This window comes from Budorcas taxicolor, chromosome 6 (assembly GCF_023091745.1).
Source record: "Budorcas taxicolor isolate Tak-1 chromosome 6, Takin1.1, whole genome shotgun sequence".
In the NCBI taxonomy this organism is placed as follows: Eukaryota; Metazoa; Chordata; class Mammalia; order Artiodactyla; family Bovidae; genus Budorcas; species Budorcas taxicolor.
Window position 1 is genome coordinate 45,676,084 of NC_068915.1, and position 18,354 is coordinate 45,694,437.

The following is an 18,354-nucleotide window of genomic DNA, read 5'->3' on the forward strand; positions in this document are numbered from 1 at the left end:
GCATTGAGTTTCTGGTCTTTTATTATTGAGTTGCAAGGATTCTTTACGTATAGTACATTCAAGTCCTCTGTCATATACATTTTTTTGCAGATATATTTTCTCAGTTTGTAACTTGCCTTTTCACTGGGTAAGTGTCTTTTGAAGAGCAAGAGTTCCTCATTTTGGTCAAGTCCAATTTACTGATTTTTTAAATTTATAATTCATGTTTTTTTGTGTCTTACATAAGAAAATTTTTGCCAAATTCAAGGATACTAGAGGAGCCTGGAAGGCTGCAGTCCATGGGGTCGCTGAGGGTCGGACATGACTGAGCGGCTTCACTTTCACTTTTCACTTTCATGCATTGGAGAAGGAAATGGCAACCCGCTCCAGTGTTCTTGCCTGGAGAATCCCAGGGACGGGGGAGCCTGGTGGGCTGCCGTCTATGGGGTCGCACAGAGTCGGACACGACTGAAGTGACTTGGCAGCAGCAGCAGCAGCACTTTCTTCCACAAGTTTTATAATTTTAGTGTGTACATTCTATGACAAATTTTAATTTTTATATCTGGTATAGGGAAGAATCAAATTTTTTGTTTTGTTTTTGCTTATGACTATTAAGTTGTTTTTATGAAAACATCTTTCTTTCTTCAAGGCAGATAAATTTTTTTTTTTTTGCAACTTTGTTGAAAATCATGTGTATGTGTGTGGAAATTTCTGGAATCTCTATTTTTTACCATTTATTTGTCTATTTTTATGCCAGTATGACACTCACTGTCTTAATAACTATAGCTTTATGATGTCTTAAAATCAAGTAGTGTCAGTCTTCCAGTTTTGTTCTTATATTCGTTTTTACATATTTTCTTTTACATTGCTTTCTTTATTCCAGGTCTTTGCATTTCCATATAAATTTTAGAATCAACTTGGCAATTTCTACCAAAGTATCCTGCTGAGATTTTGATTGTTATTGCATTGAATCTATAAACCAATTCAAAAAGGATTGCTATCTTGAAAATATTAAGTCTATTAATCTATAAACATAGTATATATCTCCATTTTATTTCAGTTTGTTTAATTTTTCTCTTTGTTTAATTTTAAGTAATGCTCTTAGTTTTCAGAATACAGACTTCATAAAATTTTGTTAAATTTATCCCTAGGTATTTTATATTATCAGATACTGTGTGTTGTTTTACACTTCATCCATCCATCATATCCATTCTCCAACTGATGGGCATCCAGGCTGCTCCATCACCTTGCTCTCTCAGTACTGCTGTGAAGAACATCCTCCTTCATATATATTCCCCATGGGACCTGTGCAGTTTGTGGAGTCCATACTCACGAGTGTTTGCTGAGCCTATAGGTAATTTAATTTCACCATTGCTGCCATATTGCTTGCCAGTTTGCCCTCCTAGTGACTAAGAATGAGAGTTACTATTTTCCCATATGCATGTCTTTCTCATTCTTGCAAATATGATGGCTATGAAGTTATACCTTTTAATTTTAGTTTGTATTTCTTTGACTTCAAGATAGATTGAGCAGCTCTTTGTTTGTAAGTGATTAAATTTTCTTCATTTATGAATTACCTGATAATAGGTTTTGAATATTTTTTCTACTGGGTTTTCTGTTTGTTGTGGTGGTTAATTAACCTACATTCCTAGCGCAATCTATATATTGCCCCTTTGCAGTGCTGGATGTTACAAATGCCTTCTCCCAGCCTGTCACCGATCAACCAGCTTTGGCTGTGGTTGACTTTTCTGAATAAAAATCCTTAATTTTTGAAGAGGGAAAACCTATATATTGTTTTAAAAAATCTTTCCTTATTAGAATGTGTAAAATATTCTCCTACAATTTCTCCTACTAGCCTTGTGGTTCTACTTTTTATGTTAAATTTTTAATTTATTTTGAATTTTAAAAATAAAGGACATGAGGTACAATTTCAGTCTTATTTTTCTGCATTTGATTGGCCAATTTCCTAACTCTATTTTTTAAATATTCCACTCTTAGTCCCACCGAGTTGTGATAATATTTTATCACACATCAAATTTCCATATAAATCCAGTCAGTTCCTATGATCCCCATTTTTTCACCTGGAATCATTTGTCTGTTCCTGCATCATCACCCTACTATTTCTGCTGCTATGATTTTGTTGTATAATAATATTGGGTAGGTCAATGCACTTCACTTTTGTTTTTTTAGTTAGTTATGCATGGATTTTTATTCTTTCATATAAATTTTAAAATCAGTTTGCTAGTTTCTCACAAAATCAGGACTTTGATTAACATTTCAGTGAATTTATATATCTACTAGGAGGAAATTGGCATATTTTTATGTTGTTATCCCACCATGAACTTGGTATATTGCTTTATTTATATCTTCTCTATACACTTTTAAAAAATGTTTATCCATTATTTATTTTTGGCTTGTGTTGCTGCATGCTGGCTTTCTCTAGTTTTGGTGAACAGGGGCTACTCTCTGGCTGCGGTGCCTGGGCTTCTCATTGCGGTGGCCTTCCTGTTCCGGGACACAGGCTCCAGGATATATGAGTTTCAGTAGTTTCAGCTCCCTGACTCCAGCTTCAGAGCACAGTCTTGGTAGCTGTGGGGCACAGGCCCAGCTGCCCCGAAATACGTGGAATCGTCCCAGACCAGGGATCGAACCCATGTCCCCTGCATTGTTCAGTTCAGTTCAGTTCAGTCGCTCAGTCGTGTCTAACTATTTGCGACCCCATGAATCGCAGCACGCCAGGCCTCCCTGTCCATCACCAACTCCCGGAGTTCACTCAGATTCACGTCCATCGAGTCAGTGATGCCATCCAGCCATCTCATCCTCTGTCATCCCCTTCTCCTCCTGCCCCCAATCCCTCCCAGCGTCAAAGTCTTTTCCAATGAGTCAACTCTTCGCATGAGGTGGCCAAAGTACTGGAGTTTCAGCTTTAGCATCATTCCTTCCAAAGACATCCCAGGGTTGATCTCCTTCAGAATGGACTGGTAGGATCTCCTTGCAGTCCAAGGGACTCTCAAGAGTTCTCCAACACTACAGTTCAAAAGTATCAATTCTTTGGCGCTCAACCTTCTTCGTAGTCCAATACTCACACCCATACACAACTACTGGAAAAACCATAGCCTTGACTAGATGGACCTTAGTCGGCAAAGTAATGTCTCTGCTTTTGAATATGCTATCTAGGTTGGTCATAACCTGCATTGTTAGGAAGGCTCTTAACCACTGGACCACCAGGGAAGTCCATTATATACTTTGAAATTAAAATATTTTTCTTGGTAAAGATCTATTGAATTCATTGTTAATTACTAGACATGTTTGTTTATCCTTTTTATAACTGTATTACTATTGTAAATGAACTATTTAAGTTACAATATTTACTATTTTATTAAATATTTGTTTTTAACAAATATAATTCTTTAATATTTTATCATGTAGTTATTTGTTGGTGTAGGAAAATGCTAATCTTTAGAAAAATTTTTTGGTCTCATTGTGAGGACTGTGGGATCCTAGTTCTCAGACCAGGGGTTGAACCCACACCCTCAGCAGTGAAAGAATGGAATCTTAATCACTGGTCTGCCAGGGAATTCCCAAAAATACTGTGTTTTATGTTTTTTTAATTGCCATTTTATACCGCAACATCTTGGACAATTTACTGGGACTTCATATGACTCGCAACTTGGCCTCTCCCTCTATCAGGCCGCAGAAAGACTGCCACTTCCCCCGTTCCCCAGGGGCTTTGCAGTGATTAAGCAGTAGAGAAATTTGGAGGTCTGTCTCAAACTTGTCAAGTAGTCATTACACATGAAGAGAGTCCAAAGCATGGATCATAAATTCAAATACCTACGTAGGTTAAGTTTAAACAGCAGGGAATGGTGGAGACGGGGGCAAACCAGAAAGCGCAAGATCTATCTAAAAAGAGCAGACCTTCTCAGCTCCAGCCAGTTCTTACCACATAGCAATGAAAGTGCAGTTTTTTTCACATCTGTAGATTTTTCTAGGAAAAGCCTAAAATCTTTACGATAACAACATAATTGAATTTTTTAAAGTATTCGGTGGACCAAATAAATCACATCTGTGTGCTAGATCTGTTTGGCAATCTACTGAACTTCACCCTCTGGCCTAAGAATGTCCCAAGGAGAGGGGACGATAGGGAAGTAACTGCGTATCACCTCTGGACCCCATCCTCCCATTCCTTTTTCTCTCCCCACCCCCCATCCCCAAACCCAGGCCCTGTTTCCTTCACTGTGCAGGGTTCTATTCCAGCCAGCATGGACATTGGACTTGTGAGAACTGAGTTTAGAACATAAGGAGAGAAGATGGAGATCGAGGCTGGATCTACGTCATACTGTCTGAGAACTCTCAAGAGAACAGGAGTCTAAGCTGGAACAAGAATTGATGGAAGACCTACTAGCTTCCCCGGTAGCTCACATGGTAAAGAATCCAGCCTCCAGTGCAAAAGACCCAGGTTCGATCCCTGGGTCGGGTAGATCCGCCGGAGAAGGGAATGGCTACTATTCCAGTGTTCTTGTCTGGAGAATTCCATGGACAGGAGCCTGGTGGGCTACAGTCCACAGGGTCTCAAAGAGTTGGCAGAACTGAGCAACTGACAGTTTTACTCTCGTTCTACTGGCTTCAGCTGACGTGATGGAAGTGGTTTGGCTCTGGAACCACTCCTGTTCTTTCCAGAATCAGCTGAGATGAGCAAGTTTGGGCAACTGTCTCAGATCAGGACACCTCCCAAGAGTCCATATTCTGGACCTTAATCAACCCCCATGGTGTTTTAGGTTGGTATTATGGGCTGAATTGTGTCCTCCTAAAACTCACGTATTAGAGTCTTAACCTCCAGTACCACAGAATGTGATCACATTTGGAGATAGGGTCTTTAAAGAGATATTTAAGGTAAAATGAGGTCATTAGGAAGGGCCCTGATTCAATAGGACTGGTGTCCTTGTAAGAGGAGGAGATTAGGGCACAGACACACAGAGAAGGAAGACTATAAAGAGATACCGTTAGAAGACATGCCACTTGCATGCCATGGAGAGGCCTCAGAAGAAGCCACCCTGCTGACATCTTGATCTTGGGTTTCCAGTCTCCCTACAGCAAGAAAAGAAGTTCTGTTGCTTAAGTCACCCAGTCTGTGCTACTTTGACATGGCAGCGCTAGAAAACTAAAATAATTGTGTTTCTTGGAAACAGATTCTTAGTGCAGGGTTGTGTGGAAAGGTTTACAGGAGCCTTTATAGGAGATGTCAGGAAATCCAATGTGAAAACAAGGAGGGCAGAATTGGGCAGAGGGAGAATTTGAGCTAGAATGAGGGTGCCATCAAAGTGGTGTTCAAGCTGGGGTGGCCCTTCAAGGACTGTTCCAAATTGAGGCAAGGAGCCTTTGTTTTCCTACACCAATCACTCTCAAGGTGAAGGAGGGGTGATGATTTTTTTACCCTCTAAGGCATGTTGGCACTGTCAGAACATTTTTGGCTGTAACAACTGGCCTATGAAGGGGTATGTGTGTTGGCGGGGGGCGGGGGGGGGGGGGGGCTGCACGCCCTACTGGTTTCTAATGGGTAGAAACCAGTGATGCTGCTGAAGTACATCCTAACGCCCAAGACAGGCAACCCTCCTCCACCGCCCCACGACAAAGGAGCCCCTGACCGCGAACGTCAGGAGTGCCGAGATTGTGAAACCCTCCCTCCCGACATTAACCAGTCACTGGCCCTGAGCTGCATGTGCAAAGATTTTACCCTGGGCAGATCCCTGTCACTGATGGCAATCCCCAGTGAGGAGTGCAGCTATGGACTGTCCGTGGCCTGTGTTCCCAGCAGCTGGAGAACAGGCGTGTTTGCCATGAAGAGCATCTGGGTGGACCAAAGAGCCCTTGATCTGACCCCTCAACTTCTCTTTCTAATATAAATAACAACCAATCATGTTCAGGGCACCGTCCTGAGAGTTTTACACGTTACCCTACTTGATTGCATGTGTGCTGAGGTGCTTCAGTTGTGTCTGTTGTCTCTTTGCAACGCTAATGTTCTGGAGCCCGCCAGGCTCCTCTGTCCATGGGATTCTCCAGGCAAGAATACTGGAATGGGTTGCATTTCCTTCTCCAGGGGATCTTCCCCACCCAGGGGTCGAATGTGAGTCTTCTGCAGTAGCAGGCAGGTTCTTTATCACTAGGCCACCTGGGAAGCCCTGTTATCCCACTTAAGCCTCATAAAAAGCCAAAGAGGTGGGTTATATGGCCAATATTTTGTAAAACAATAATCTGGGACTCAGAGAGGTTAATCACTCACCCCAGATTACAGAGCTAGTAAGCAGCAGAACCAGAATTTGTATCCAGGGCTGTCTGACTCCAAAGCCTAATGTTTTCACAAGCAGGAAGGACAGTCTTTGCTAAAACAAAAACAGTACACAGAGGAGTAAAAGGATGGGCTACAGACTTAGCCTAGAACTGAGAGAAACCCAGCCTCACAACAGCAGAGCCCTGAGACAACAGCTGATACTGTGTGAACATCACAGGGCCCAGCCCCTGAGCTCAGGCTCCCTGGAGAGGAGACTCCTGCCACCTCTCTATCCACAAACGTTAATGGTTATCAGCAATAATCCCTCTCATAAGGGGACTTTTTCTTTTTGCCTCCTTGAGGTGAATGTATGGGCTTTAGGACTTTGTACGATGACAACAGTTAACTACAAAAAAGTAAAAAAAGCAGCCACTTCCTAGGAGTCAACGGTATAAAAATAATTTTTATTTACTACTGTAAATAAAGTAGTGCAAAGAGTAGTTTGGACCCACAATATTGCATTACTGATTTATTTACTACCTTAGCAGCATACAGTGTGGGCAGTTGGCTCTTTCTCTTCTTCTCTCTCTCTCAGAAACACACACACACACACACACCCCTACGCAGATGCAGGCAGGCATAATGGGTGGGGAATGAGACTATGAGCTAAAGTCTTGTTTCCTGCATTTTCCACTGCTGCCAGTCTATTCTAATGGGTAATTCATGGAAAATACTACACTTAAATACTAAGAATTTTCTAAATGTTATTTTATGGATTGCAATTGAAAAGTAAATGACATCCAACAGTGTCATTAACTGATTTGGAAGCATTACGACCCTAGGAAAAATCAAGGAGAAAAATGTAAACCCATTTACAAAGCCATTGCCTTTCTTGTGTTTCCAGCCTTAACCTATTCATTTCAAGGTGCCTCAGAAATGCTGGTCTTAGATGTCAAATGGAAATCTGTCCGTGGGGCTGCGAGGAGCAGGGCAGTGGCAAACACGCATACCAAATATTATCCAACTGGTAGAGAAGTCACAATTTTCTGTTGTTTTAATAAAATGGAATGAACAAGGGGCTAAGATTCTTAAAATGCACCTCAGTGTATAAGGATTTGGATACACCACAAGGCAAACTCTGACTCCCTGTACACACAATCATTAGGCATGGACATCCAGAATAACCCAGTTAACCTTCCCAACACATCTCTGTGATTAGGATGCTCCTTGTATTTGTTTGATAACCTTTGGTATAACCACTGTCTGCTCTGGGTATTTCTTTAATTTAAAAAAAAAAAAAAAGACACCAAGTGCAAAATTTGCATCCAGTTGAGAAGACATTTAAGGTGTATAATGCCCCAGCCACAGCTCTCCAATACCAGTTGCTGAAAGGATTCTCTCTCATCTGGAGAGACCTGGATCGCACAGTTCACCCACGTGGCTCTGGACTGTTGGTGACAGTGGGCTGGTCCTGAGCGGAGGCATCTGCCGTTGGAGTCACAGCTGGACTTGCAGGGGGGTCCGTAGGGTTTGCGGAGGCCCGGGCTGCTGTCAGGTGGGAACTGCTGGCTGCAGAGACACGTGCACAACACATGCTGAATCCTCAAAACAGTATATATGGGACACACAACCACACCTGGACTCTAGCAAGCCAGAAAAGATGCTGCTCATCTAGTGTCCTTGATACTATAAACAGATGAGCAACTTTGGACCCATTATCTAGGTTCTTTGGACTTTGGTGTTTCCTCCTATAAAATGGCAATTGGAATATATATACAAAGATCTCTGGGAGTCTAAGTCTTAAAATTATGCTGCAAATTCCAGGTAAATATTAAGAAAGAAAGAAAAAGAGGAAAAGAAAGGGAAGAAGGTGGAGGGACGGAAGGAAGGACGGAAGGGAGAGACAACTCTTGGTCTATGTTTTCTACGGTCAGATCTCTCTCTCTCTCTCTCTCTTTTTTTTCCCACTTGGTGTTGATGCAATGCAAGCTATGGATTATAACAATCAATCAGAAAAGAGTGTTGGTTTCATTCATATTCTGATTCCATTTGGATGATATACCAAATTTGATTTAAATTGACTCATTTAAGTCCATGTATATAAGCTTTGGAAACATAATTACCAGGCTTAATTATTTATCATTCTACCTTTAGTAAGAAGCTTGGACAACCATAAAGATTAGGGAGGCTTATAAAGTTTTATACTTTATGTCAATAGTTTTCAAGTGGGGGTAATTTTGATTTCCAGGAGACAGTTGGCAACGTCAGTAGACATTCTTGGTTGTCACAACTGGAGGATGAGGTGCTACTTGCATTTAGTAGGTAGAAGCCAGGGATGCTGCTAAGCATCATAAAATGCCTATGCCAGCCTCCCCTGCTCCCATCAACAAGGAGTGATTCAGCTCCAAATATCACAAGTGCTAAGGGTGACACACCTGCATTAGGCACTGAGACTGAGATATACCCTGGCCCATCCATAAAACTGGGCTCTGGGACCTGGCTGCCCTGCCTTTAATCGGTGATGTAACCTTGGACAAGTTACCCACTCTCTTTCTGCCTCTTAAAAAATGGGCAAAATAAGAATATCTATACCTTATTGTCATAAGGATTAAATGAATTAATGTATATTCCGTTTTTAAAACAGTGTTTGGTTTGTCTACATACTCATTAGATGTTAGCTATTACTACTAGTGACCTGGCTAACCATGGTAATGTGTTGATTTATCAATTTCTGGGGCCTGGCTGGCAGGACTGATGAAAGCATTTGTTTCTGGGATGCTTATGGCTCACTTTTAGACCCCAGGAGCTTATGAAAATAGCTAAAATTTGAAGCCAGAAAACCGAGAAGTCACATGGTCCTGCCAGTTCCCAGTTGCTGAGCGATCTTGGGCAAGTTACTTAACCTCTCTGAGCTGCAGTTTCTCTGTCAAATGGGGGTAGCATGACATATGGCTAGTACAGTGGCCATGCTTTGTGGGAACAATTGCTAGTTTGCCTTTAAGCAGTGCTCTTGAGTTCTGCAGTCCTTGAGTCAGTTTTTTAAAGGTTCCCAAATGTCCATCTTGAAATGTACCAACTTGCAGAAGATGCCACCAGATGTTGATCATCTGACTTCTAGATAAACTCTTCAAGATTTCCACCTCTGAGAGGCTATTCCAAGATAAATCAGGAATGGGCTCCAAAGCCTCTGACCTTTTTGAATATGTAAAGGAATTCCTCAAGGAGCCCCCTCCAGTATCTACAGAAGACTTTGTGAATCCAGAGATTGTTCTGAAAGAACACAGTGGTGATGGTGGTGTGGGGTGGGGGGTGGTGCCCAGGTGTTATGTAATGATGACACTCACTCTGGCAGGTGACCTAACCATGCATGGCAGGGACTATGAGACCCAGTGACTCGGTAGAAAGACCATTTGTTGGAGTCAGGAGACCTGTTCTAGGCAAATCACATTTATCAATCACTAGTAGGCAACTTTGGGGTAGATACTGAATGGCAGACATTCAGTCCTAAGATGATGCTTGAATTGCATAGGCCTCGGTTTCCTCATCTGTAAGTTGAGGGGCTTGGATCACATGGTGTCCAAAACCTTCTCAGGCCCAAAGATTTATCCTTCTGATGATTCTCCGAGGAAGTTAATGAAGTACTAAGTCACCTATTTTTCCATTTCAAGCTCAGGGAAATGTTTAAATCACCATGGTAACAAGATAAATCAGCAATCAGTTTTCTGATTAAAACAAAAAAGTGCCAATGTGTAAATGTAGAAAGAATGCATAATTAGCATTGCCACCACTGAAATCTTGTTAGAACGTAATAAAAATGCTCAGTGTTTCAGCAGTAAATTTGCTATTATCCATGTGAGAACTCTTCCATTTTCATCAGGAGTTTGCAATCATTGGACAAGCCCTGTCCCCCATAGTGGGTCACAATTTTAGAATGGCCTCTTTGTCTCCACTCACCTGGAATCCATTCTAATTTGATTACCGGACTAGAATCAAGGTAACCAGGAAAACCAGCATGCTGCTTAAAAAATTGCAGAGTGCATTCCAGAGCCAAATAGGAGTGATTTTTGGATTATTTGCTGCTCGGGGGACCATTTCCTGTTCATTAGTGAGAAAAATCAAGAGTTGGCCCTGGGTTGGCAGACTGCAGTCCATGGACCTAATGTGACTTGCTGCCTGTTTTTGTATAGTTTGCAATCCAAGAATGGTTTTTGCATTTAGAAATGGTTGAATAAAAATCAAGAGTACTATTTTGTGATATGTGAGAAGTATATGAGATTTAAATCATCACGTCCACAGTAGCATTTTATTGAAGACCAGCCTCATCATTTGTTTTCCAGTATCGTCAATGAATACTTTCGAACTGTAATGAAAGTTGAATAGCTGTGACAGAGATGGCCCTCAAAGGCCCAAATGTTTATTATCTGGCCCTTTTCAGAAAAAGTTCGCCAACCTCTGTCATGGACCATTGTAGGAAAAATATCTGCTTGCTAGCTCACCAGATGTGAGCACAAAGAAAAGAAGAATAGTAGAGAATATATTGGGTGAATTGGGAGATAATTGAATATTTACAAAGACAGGGGAGGTAGGTGCGGGTAAGGAGGTGAGGGAGGGAAACTCTGAAAATCTGAAGATTAAATCTACCTCATTTGAGCCTCTGGCTCCAGCAGGGCCCAGCCCATGTAGAAAATCCATGTCATTTAAACATTTCTCATGAGTAAAGATACCAGTAGGGCACCAAGGGTAATGAGATAGGAGAAAAGTAAAATCGCACCATTAAATCACTCTGACTTTAAAGCTACTGCTTTTTTCATGAGCACCACTTTGTGACATTTTACTGTAATTTTAGAAGAAACCTCATTAACTGGAAATGTAGAGGACAGGGAAAGAGTAGGAAAAGGTTTAATTAATCTTGTTCGTATCATCTTATTCTTTTTAAAAGACCCCTAAATTAAGATGAGTTGGCTTAAATTATGGATGTTTTGAATTGGCTGACATTGGTTGCAAAGGTGACCCTGTGTCATGCCCGGAGCCAGTAGTTCTACAGATCTTGCTCTCTCCTGTGTGTTATGTTTAGACATAAAGTTTACACGAATCTGAGGCAGGCAGGACTTTCTCTGAACTGGTCATTGCATTGTCTCCCTCTATTCTCCCTTTTACTTTCTACTAGGCAGCCAGGCTCCACACTTTTTTTTGGTCTTAGGGGAGATTTGTGACAAGAGAAATTGAGATGCTCCCAGACACACTTTGGGATTTTTTTCCCCCCAAAGCCCGAGTCTATTAAGGCAATTATGCTTGGCATCTGTGACAGGGAGGGAAGAGGAAAAGTACTTTAGAGATGCAATGAGGTGGGGAAAGGAGGTTTTTGGAGTGTGAGAAAGAGGCTGAGCCTGGCTGAGGGTATAGCTCAGTGGAATTCTCATCTTGCCATGCAGCAATCTGAGAAAGGAAGAGTTGGGGGAAGAAAGGCTAATGGTGATCAGCTTTGGGACTCATTGATGACTCAGAAGCTGCAAAGCTGAAGGACCCGGAAGGATGCTATAGGCCCGGATCACTGTGTATTCTGCTATCAGACTGGTGATCATCTGAGTGGTTAGTGCCACCCAAGACCCATGGACCTTAGCACGTCCCTGGGAGGCATCAGCTTCCAGAAAGATTGAGCCAACTGGGGGAATGTAAGCTAGGAATCAAAAACAATTTCCCTCAAAGGAAAAAAAGATCTATTGTGTGTACACAATATTTTTTGTGGACTTATTCTGGTATGCTTGCTAGACTAATCGGTATCTTTGTTCAGCTGGTTTTTGAAAACGAGTTTTATGTCTTAGAAAGAGCCTAACAGCAAAGAAAAGCATGCTAGATTCTGGAAGTATTGTGATACTGACTGAGGTAAACATGCTCTTTAAGTGTAGGAATTACCTGGTGTCAGCATGCTTTAATTGAAAGGAAAATGTCCCAGAGACCATTACTCCTTAGGAAGCTACCAGCTAACATTTCTTGAGTCCTAAAGAACCCTATGTTCTTTCATTTGGCTTTCTCAACTACAATACGAGGTAGGTGTACTACTATTTTTGCTGTTTTATTTATTTTTGTTTCTTTTCTTTAAAAAAAATTTTTTTGGAGTATAGTTGCGTTACAATGTTGTGTTAGTTTCTATGGTACAGCAAAGTGAATCAGCTATATAAATACATATATCCCCTCTTTTTTGGATTTTCTTCTCATTTAGGTCCCCACAGAGCACTGAGTAGAGTCCCCTGAGCTATACAGTAGGTTCTCATTGGTTATCTTTTTCATCCTTAGTACCAATAGCGTATACGTCAGTCCCGATCTCCCAGTACATCCCATTCTCCCCCCGACCCCGTCCCCCCTTGGTATCAGTATGTTTGTTCTCTATGTCTGTGTCTCTTTTTCTGCTTTGTAAATAAGATGGTCTTCTGCTGTTTTAGAGAATGGGAAACCGAGGAACAGAAAGGCTCCCTCCCTTGCCAAGGGTCACACAACTAGCAACAGGCCGGAATCTCAGCAGCCTGTGCTGTCAGCTACTGTGCCGCACCGCTAGCCTTCTGAATGCAGGACATTTTAATGTGGCAAACACAGTGAAATGCTGACTATATATCACAAAGCGAATAAACTCAGGAAAATGAAGGTAGCTGGAGCTGAACGCAAAATGGATGGACAGTTCAATTTAAAGGTGTGGCCATAAATCATTAGTTTTTAAAAACAACTGGCAGTAAAACATGCAAATCACAAAATGACAAAGATCCCTAACTTATGGCACAATCCTCCCACCCACCTTCAGGGGGGCTCTGAGCGCAACAAATCCCGTCCCTCTGGACTCTGGGAGTCAGCGTCCAGGCTGCATTCCTGCACCAGCTGCACCATGGTCAGGGCTACCGCCTGCGCCTACTACACCCATCCCATTCGTGGGGCGGCTCATGGACCTTGGCTCATCCAGGAGGTGCCTGGGGCAGAAACTTTGCCCTCTCAGGACCCCTCTGCAGGGCTTCTCTTCTTCTCTGTGCTCCAATCCCCCCTTGCCCCATCGCCCAATCACTGATGGAGTACCCTCTTATTTCAAAACTAGGGACAAATCTGCACTTATGTTGAAGACTTTAAAAATATGGAAATAATTTACTACATATTTTAATTCAAGGTTAGTCCTAACAGAGCTGGTAGGTACCCCTGTGGGGGCATGTTTTGGAAATACCTAGAGGTTTTTTTTTTTTTACTTCTAGGCCCTTGTGACTCCAAGTATGATCCATAGAATAGCTCTGTGGATGCAACCTGAAACCCTATGCGAAATGCAGGATCTCAGAGGCCACCTCCAGACTGACTGACCTAGAATCTATATTTAACCAGATCCATGCCTGATCTCTATGCACATTGGAATTAAGAAGCACGGGACTAGGACATACATGTTGAAATACGTGTTATTTTATTATAATTGCTTTCTTTTTTATTTCTTCTTTATATTGCTGTGTAGAGTATTTTTTAAAAAATAAGTATATAGGCAGGTTACTTGCCCTTCATTTCAGGGTACCAGAAAATGTGTTAAAAAATACGTCTTATGTAAGATGACAATGGGTCAGAGGCAGATGGTAGCCCCTGCTGTAAAGTGTTGTGAGTGTGAAAAAGCTCATCCTACATCCTTTCTTGGATTTTATTTTGTGATTTTGGGCAAACCACATCATTCCTGTAGCCCCCATTTTACCATCTGTAAAATGAAGGGCATAGAATTAAATTTATTCAGACTTCTCCAGTGCTCACCAAAGGAAAGAGGTATGTATATATAAAGGAGCAAGTGAAAGAGTTTGAAAAAAGTGAAGAAAAAAAGAGAATGAAAGAGCAAAGGATACATAAGAAGGGGAAAACATATCAAAAGGCAGGAGGGACAGGGAGTGGAATGTGGAGGGACTGATAATGACGCTATGGAGAAAGGAAAAAAAAGACAACTTCTGATAAAAGCCATTCTACCAGCCCATGAATTTTCATGGCGACCAGCTGGCATAAAATCATAAAGACAATTTTCAGCTCCTCTAACGGAATTGCATTTGTAATAATCATAACAATATTTCTACAGAGTAAAAATGACAAAGATAATTTGAAATGGAAAACACTGACAAGATGCAAAATAAATGTGCTCTACCTGGCAACAAATTTAGGGACGGGACAGAATTTGCATAAGGAAAATTTATCAGCCAGCATGCTACAGGGCATCAAACCTGGACGGGTTTTTGATGGTTCCTTATTAACCTCCTCAGGTAATCAGGGAAAATGACTCTGTATTAGCCTCTCAGAAGAGTGACTTCCCATCTCACCATCGAATATGTGCTGAAATGCACTCCTTTTGCTTTTTATTATTTGCTACACAAACAACGGCTGTGCCGATGCTCAAACGCCATGTCCAGTCCTAATGTATCCATCTGTAAATGTCCCTGTTGGTCTTCGTGCATAATTCGGTCCTGGTGTAGCTTCCCAGGTGGTGGGGAATTGGAATTCTCCACTGAGAGGGTTTGCAAATTTGAGCACCTACTAAGTGTGAGATCATAAATGATGAGACCAAGGCCTTCCTCTGACTCAGCCTATGGTTCATAGGAAAGACAGACACAACAGCGAACTTTACCAAGAGGGTTTTATATCTCAAATAAACATAACATCTTGGAGAAGGAAATGGCAACCCACTCCAGTATTCTTGCCTGGAGAATCCCATGGACAGAGGAGCTTGGTGGGCTAGAGTCCACGGGTTGCAAAGAGTTGGACACGACTGAGCGACTTCACTTTCACTTTCAAACATAACATCTAACATTGAACTATAGTTGTCGTTTTAGTGCCATGAGTATTTTTTTCACTGAGCCCTCCTAACAGCCCTGAGAAGTAGCTACTGCTATAACTTTATTTTATTGATGAGAAATTAGAGGATCGGGAAGGTGAATAACTGTCCATAAGTCACACAGCTAATGAGGCGATAAGCCTGGACTCTAAACCCAGCTAGAAGGACTGCCCCACCCTAGTTCAGAAAAGAACTACTGACTAGTGGAAGCCGCACTAGACAAAACGCTGGCTCCATTACCCTCTCGGCCCCTCCCTCTGAATCTAAGTGGCTGGGTATGTTATTCATCACAAGAGCTTCTTTATCATCCCGCATGCTTGACTGAGATGCACAGGAGGACTCTGTGCCAGAGGGAGCCTTGGAACTGGGTTTTAAGACACACAAAGGATAGTTTCGATGTGTGTGCACGTGCACTCAGTTGCTCAGTCTTGTCTGACGCTGTGACTCCCGGGATTATAGCCCACCAGGCTCCTCTGCCCCCGGAATATTCCAAGCAAGAATACTGGAGTGGGGTGCCATTTCCTCCTCCAGGAGATCTTCCTGACTCAGGGACTGAACCCACATCTCCTGCGTTGGTGGGTGGATTCTTTACCACTGTGCCACCTGGGAAATCCATAGTTTCTTTGATAGCAGGTATATTTGCAATGGCAGTAGACATTTTTGTTCAATTTCTTAAGCACCTTATTTTTTTGTTTTTTAAATCCTTGCTTATTTTGAAAACTACAACAGTGCTTGGAGACTTGCATCAGCCAGAGATTACCATATAGCCCTAGGGGTAACCATCACTTCCTGAATGACCCTCCTAACAAAAGGCAACAGCATGGCCAAGGGGGGAAGGTGTCATTTTTCTCGTAGGGAAAAAGAATCACTACTTTTTTATATATGGGCCCAGCTTTTTGTAAATCTTTACCTGAGACAGACTGGAAATATTGCACAGTCCAGGCGATCAATACGGACAGCAGGAAGGTTCCCAGGAAGTAGATCTGCAAACATCCGAAGCAGATGTCAGATGATTGATAGAAGGCAGGGACCACGAGGGCAGGGCTGGGGGGAGACGGTTCCTTACCAGTGCAGAGTGCAGGACAGCGCCCCAGATCAGCCGGAGGTTAAGGTAAAGCCAGGCCAGGGAGCAGGGGCTGAAGGACTCCTCATTGCTATGGCTCCAGCACCTGCAGACAAACAGCACAGGGCATCCTGACAGTGTTGGAAGACGTTGGTAGCATTGCCAATATTTGCAGATCCTCAAACCCATGTCCTTCTGTTTTGGGTCAAATGAGCACACGTAAGATGAGGGGGAAAAAGAAAGAAAGCAGTTCTGAGGAGTCTGAGCCTACCTGGAAATACTAGACACCCAGGCAACAGTCTCAGAAAAGATCAGTCTTATCATTTATAAAAAGACATTTCAAGGAAGACCTTGCAGCATGTAGACTGCCAAGCAACACTTTGGTCTGAGTGTCCAAAGTCCAGACACAGAGATACCTCTCTATCTGCAGAAGAGCATCATCTAATTGGACACTATTTTTTCCACTCTCATGGAAAACCTGGGTCAGCATTTTAACTTCAGATCAAGCACATTCTGTATCTCAGTCCTCAGATACTAGAAAGGGGAATTAAGTTTGGGTCCAGCTGTGTGTTCTCTAATTGAAGCAAATCCTGGGCCCTCTATAACCACTGACATTAGAAAATAAGGGGCTTGTCCCTCTTGGCTCAGGCAATAAAGAATCTGCCTGCAATGCAGGAGACTAGGGTTTGATTCCTGGGTCAGGAAGATCCTCTGGAGAAGGGAATGGCTACCCACTCCAGCATTCTTGTCTGGAGAATTCCATGGACAGAGGAGTCTGGTGGGCTACAGCCCATAGGGTTGCAAAGAGTTGGACACAACTGAGCAACTAACACTAATACTTTAGAAAATAAGAATAAGGATAACTTTAGCCAAAAAGCAAACACTACCCACTTGGATTCCTCCAGCGGTCACAGTACTGAAGAGGCTCTGAACTCACCTTTCGTACAGTTCCCGGAGGATGGAGATGTTATTAGAATGGATTGTTGGGTCAATTTCCAAGAAATCCAGAATATGATGTGGGATTATAGCACCTTCCTCTATTAGCAGTGCCAGGTTAAAAAATCCCTGAAAACAAGCCAGAAACCAAACTCATTCTTTCCTTATAATAAAACTTAGACGTACACTCCTCAGAATATAAACTTTTACAACCTCTGGATTTTTCCTCAGTCTTTAGAGCCAGATGGCTTTGTCATCTTCATTGATAAATTGTTTCCCTAAATATATGCATCTGAGAAACTTATTTGCAGGAGAACCAGGAGGCTTTCAGAGGCTGCAGTGTCCCATCTGCTCAGAAGCCAGTCAACCGGGGCAATCTGTCCTCCTGCTCACTCTCTCAAGGCCGAACTTTCTGGAAAACATGCCTTTGAGTTATCAACAAAACCAGAACATCCAGTCAAAGGCAATGTGCATCATTACATTACTACCCTGGGTCACCATCGGCATGTCAGAAATGGAGCAAGCTGTGGCTGTGGGCGCTGCTCACGGCCGATGTTCCAAGTGGAGAGAGTCTCTGATGCACAGAGTCATGTATGAGTGTTTGACTCATCTTTCCTAGGCTAGTGAGGAAAATCTCCTCTTCTGATTCCTCTTGGCACAAATCCTCTACTCTGGCATGCTTCCCTACCTCTCCCTTATTAAACATCTTCTTCTTGACCCACAGAGGTAGGGACTACCATATTACACTGTGCAGGTGCAATAAAATCGCACAGTTCAGAGCCTGATGGTTGAGATGCTTCATAAAGAATGACAGCTATTACAGTACCTGGAGGAGACACACCATCCAGCAGGAGCTGAGCATGTGGCCAGCCCAAGAAATAAACAATGATGCATTACCTATCATTAGGGCTTTACAGATTCCAAAGAGTTGTCGCCCTTCAAAGAATTAAGTCATACTTTAATGACTTATATCCTCCCTTCTCTTTCATTTAGTTGATTCTAAATAAAAATCACCAACCCTTGGTTTGTAAACAGCAGGAGTCTCACAAGCGTGCTAAGTGATGATCATGATAAAAATAACAGAGCCAGAATTTTCTGAGTGCTGTTGTATAGGAGGCTTGGTTCTGTTTTATGTATATTAACTCAATTCTCATAACAAAAAATCAAGATAGGCGCTATTACCCTGTATATTACTGTTACTAGGAAGCTGAGGCACAGAGAGGTTAAGGAATTTGCCCTATGTCACACAGCTGGGAAGGGGATCCAAATGCAAGCGGACAGGAC

The 18,354-nt window shown here is 42.3% G+C and overlaps 1 protein-coding gene across 1 annotated transcript in view; it reads right to left on the reverse strand.

The window, feature by feature from the left end:
* Window positions 1-6,811: 6,811 nt before the first annotated feature.
* The window catches only part of SEL1L3 (SEL1L family member 3), a 109,931-nt gene continuing 98,388 nt past the window's right edge, over window positions 6,812-18,354 (reverse strand). Inside the window, exons 21-24 of the mRNA XM_052642011.1 lie at window positions 17,072-17,199; window positions 16,138-16,240; window positions 15,982-16,054; window positions 6,812-7,816 (exon numbers count right to left, since the gene is read on the reverse strand). Coding sequence (XP_052497971.1) covers window positions 7,677-7,816; window positions 15,982-16,054; window positions 16,138-16,240; window positions 17,072-17,199 — 444 coding nt within the window. The 3' untranslated portion in view covers window positions 6,812-7,676. The remainder of the gene's footprint in view (window positions 7,817-15,981; window positions 16,055-16,137; window positions 16,241-17,071; window positions 17,200-18,354) is intronic.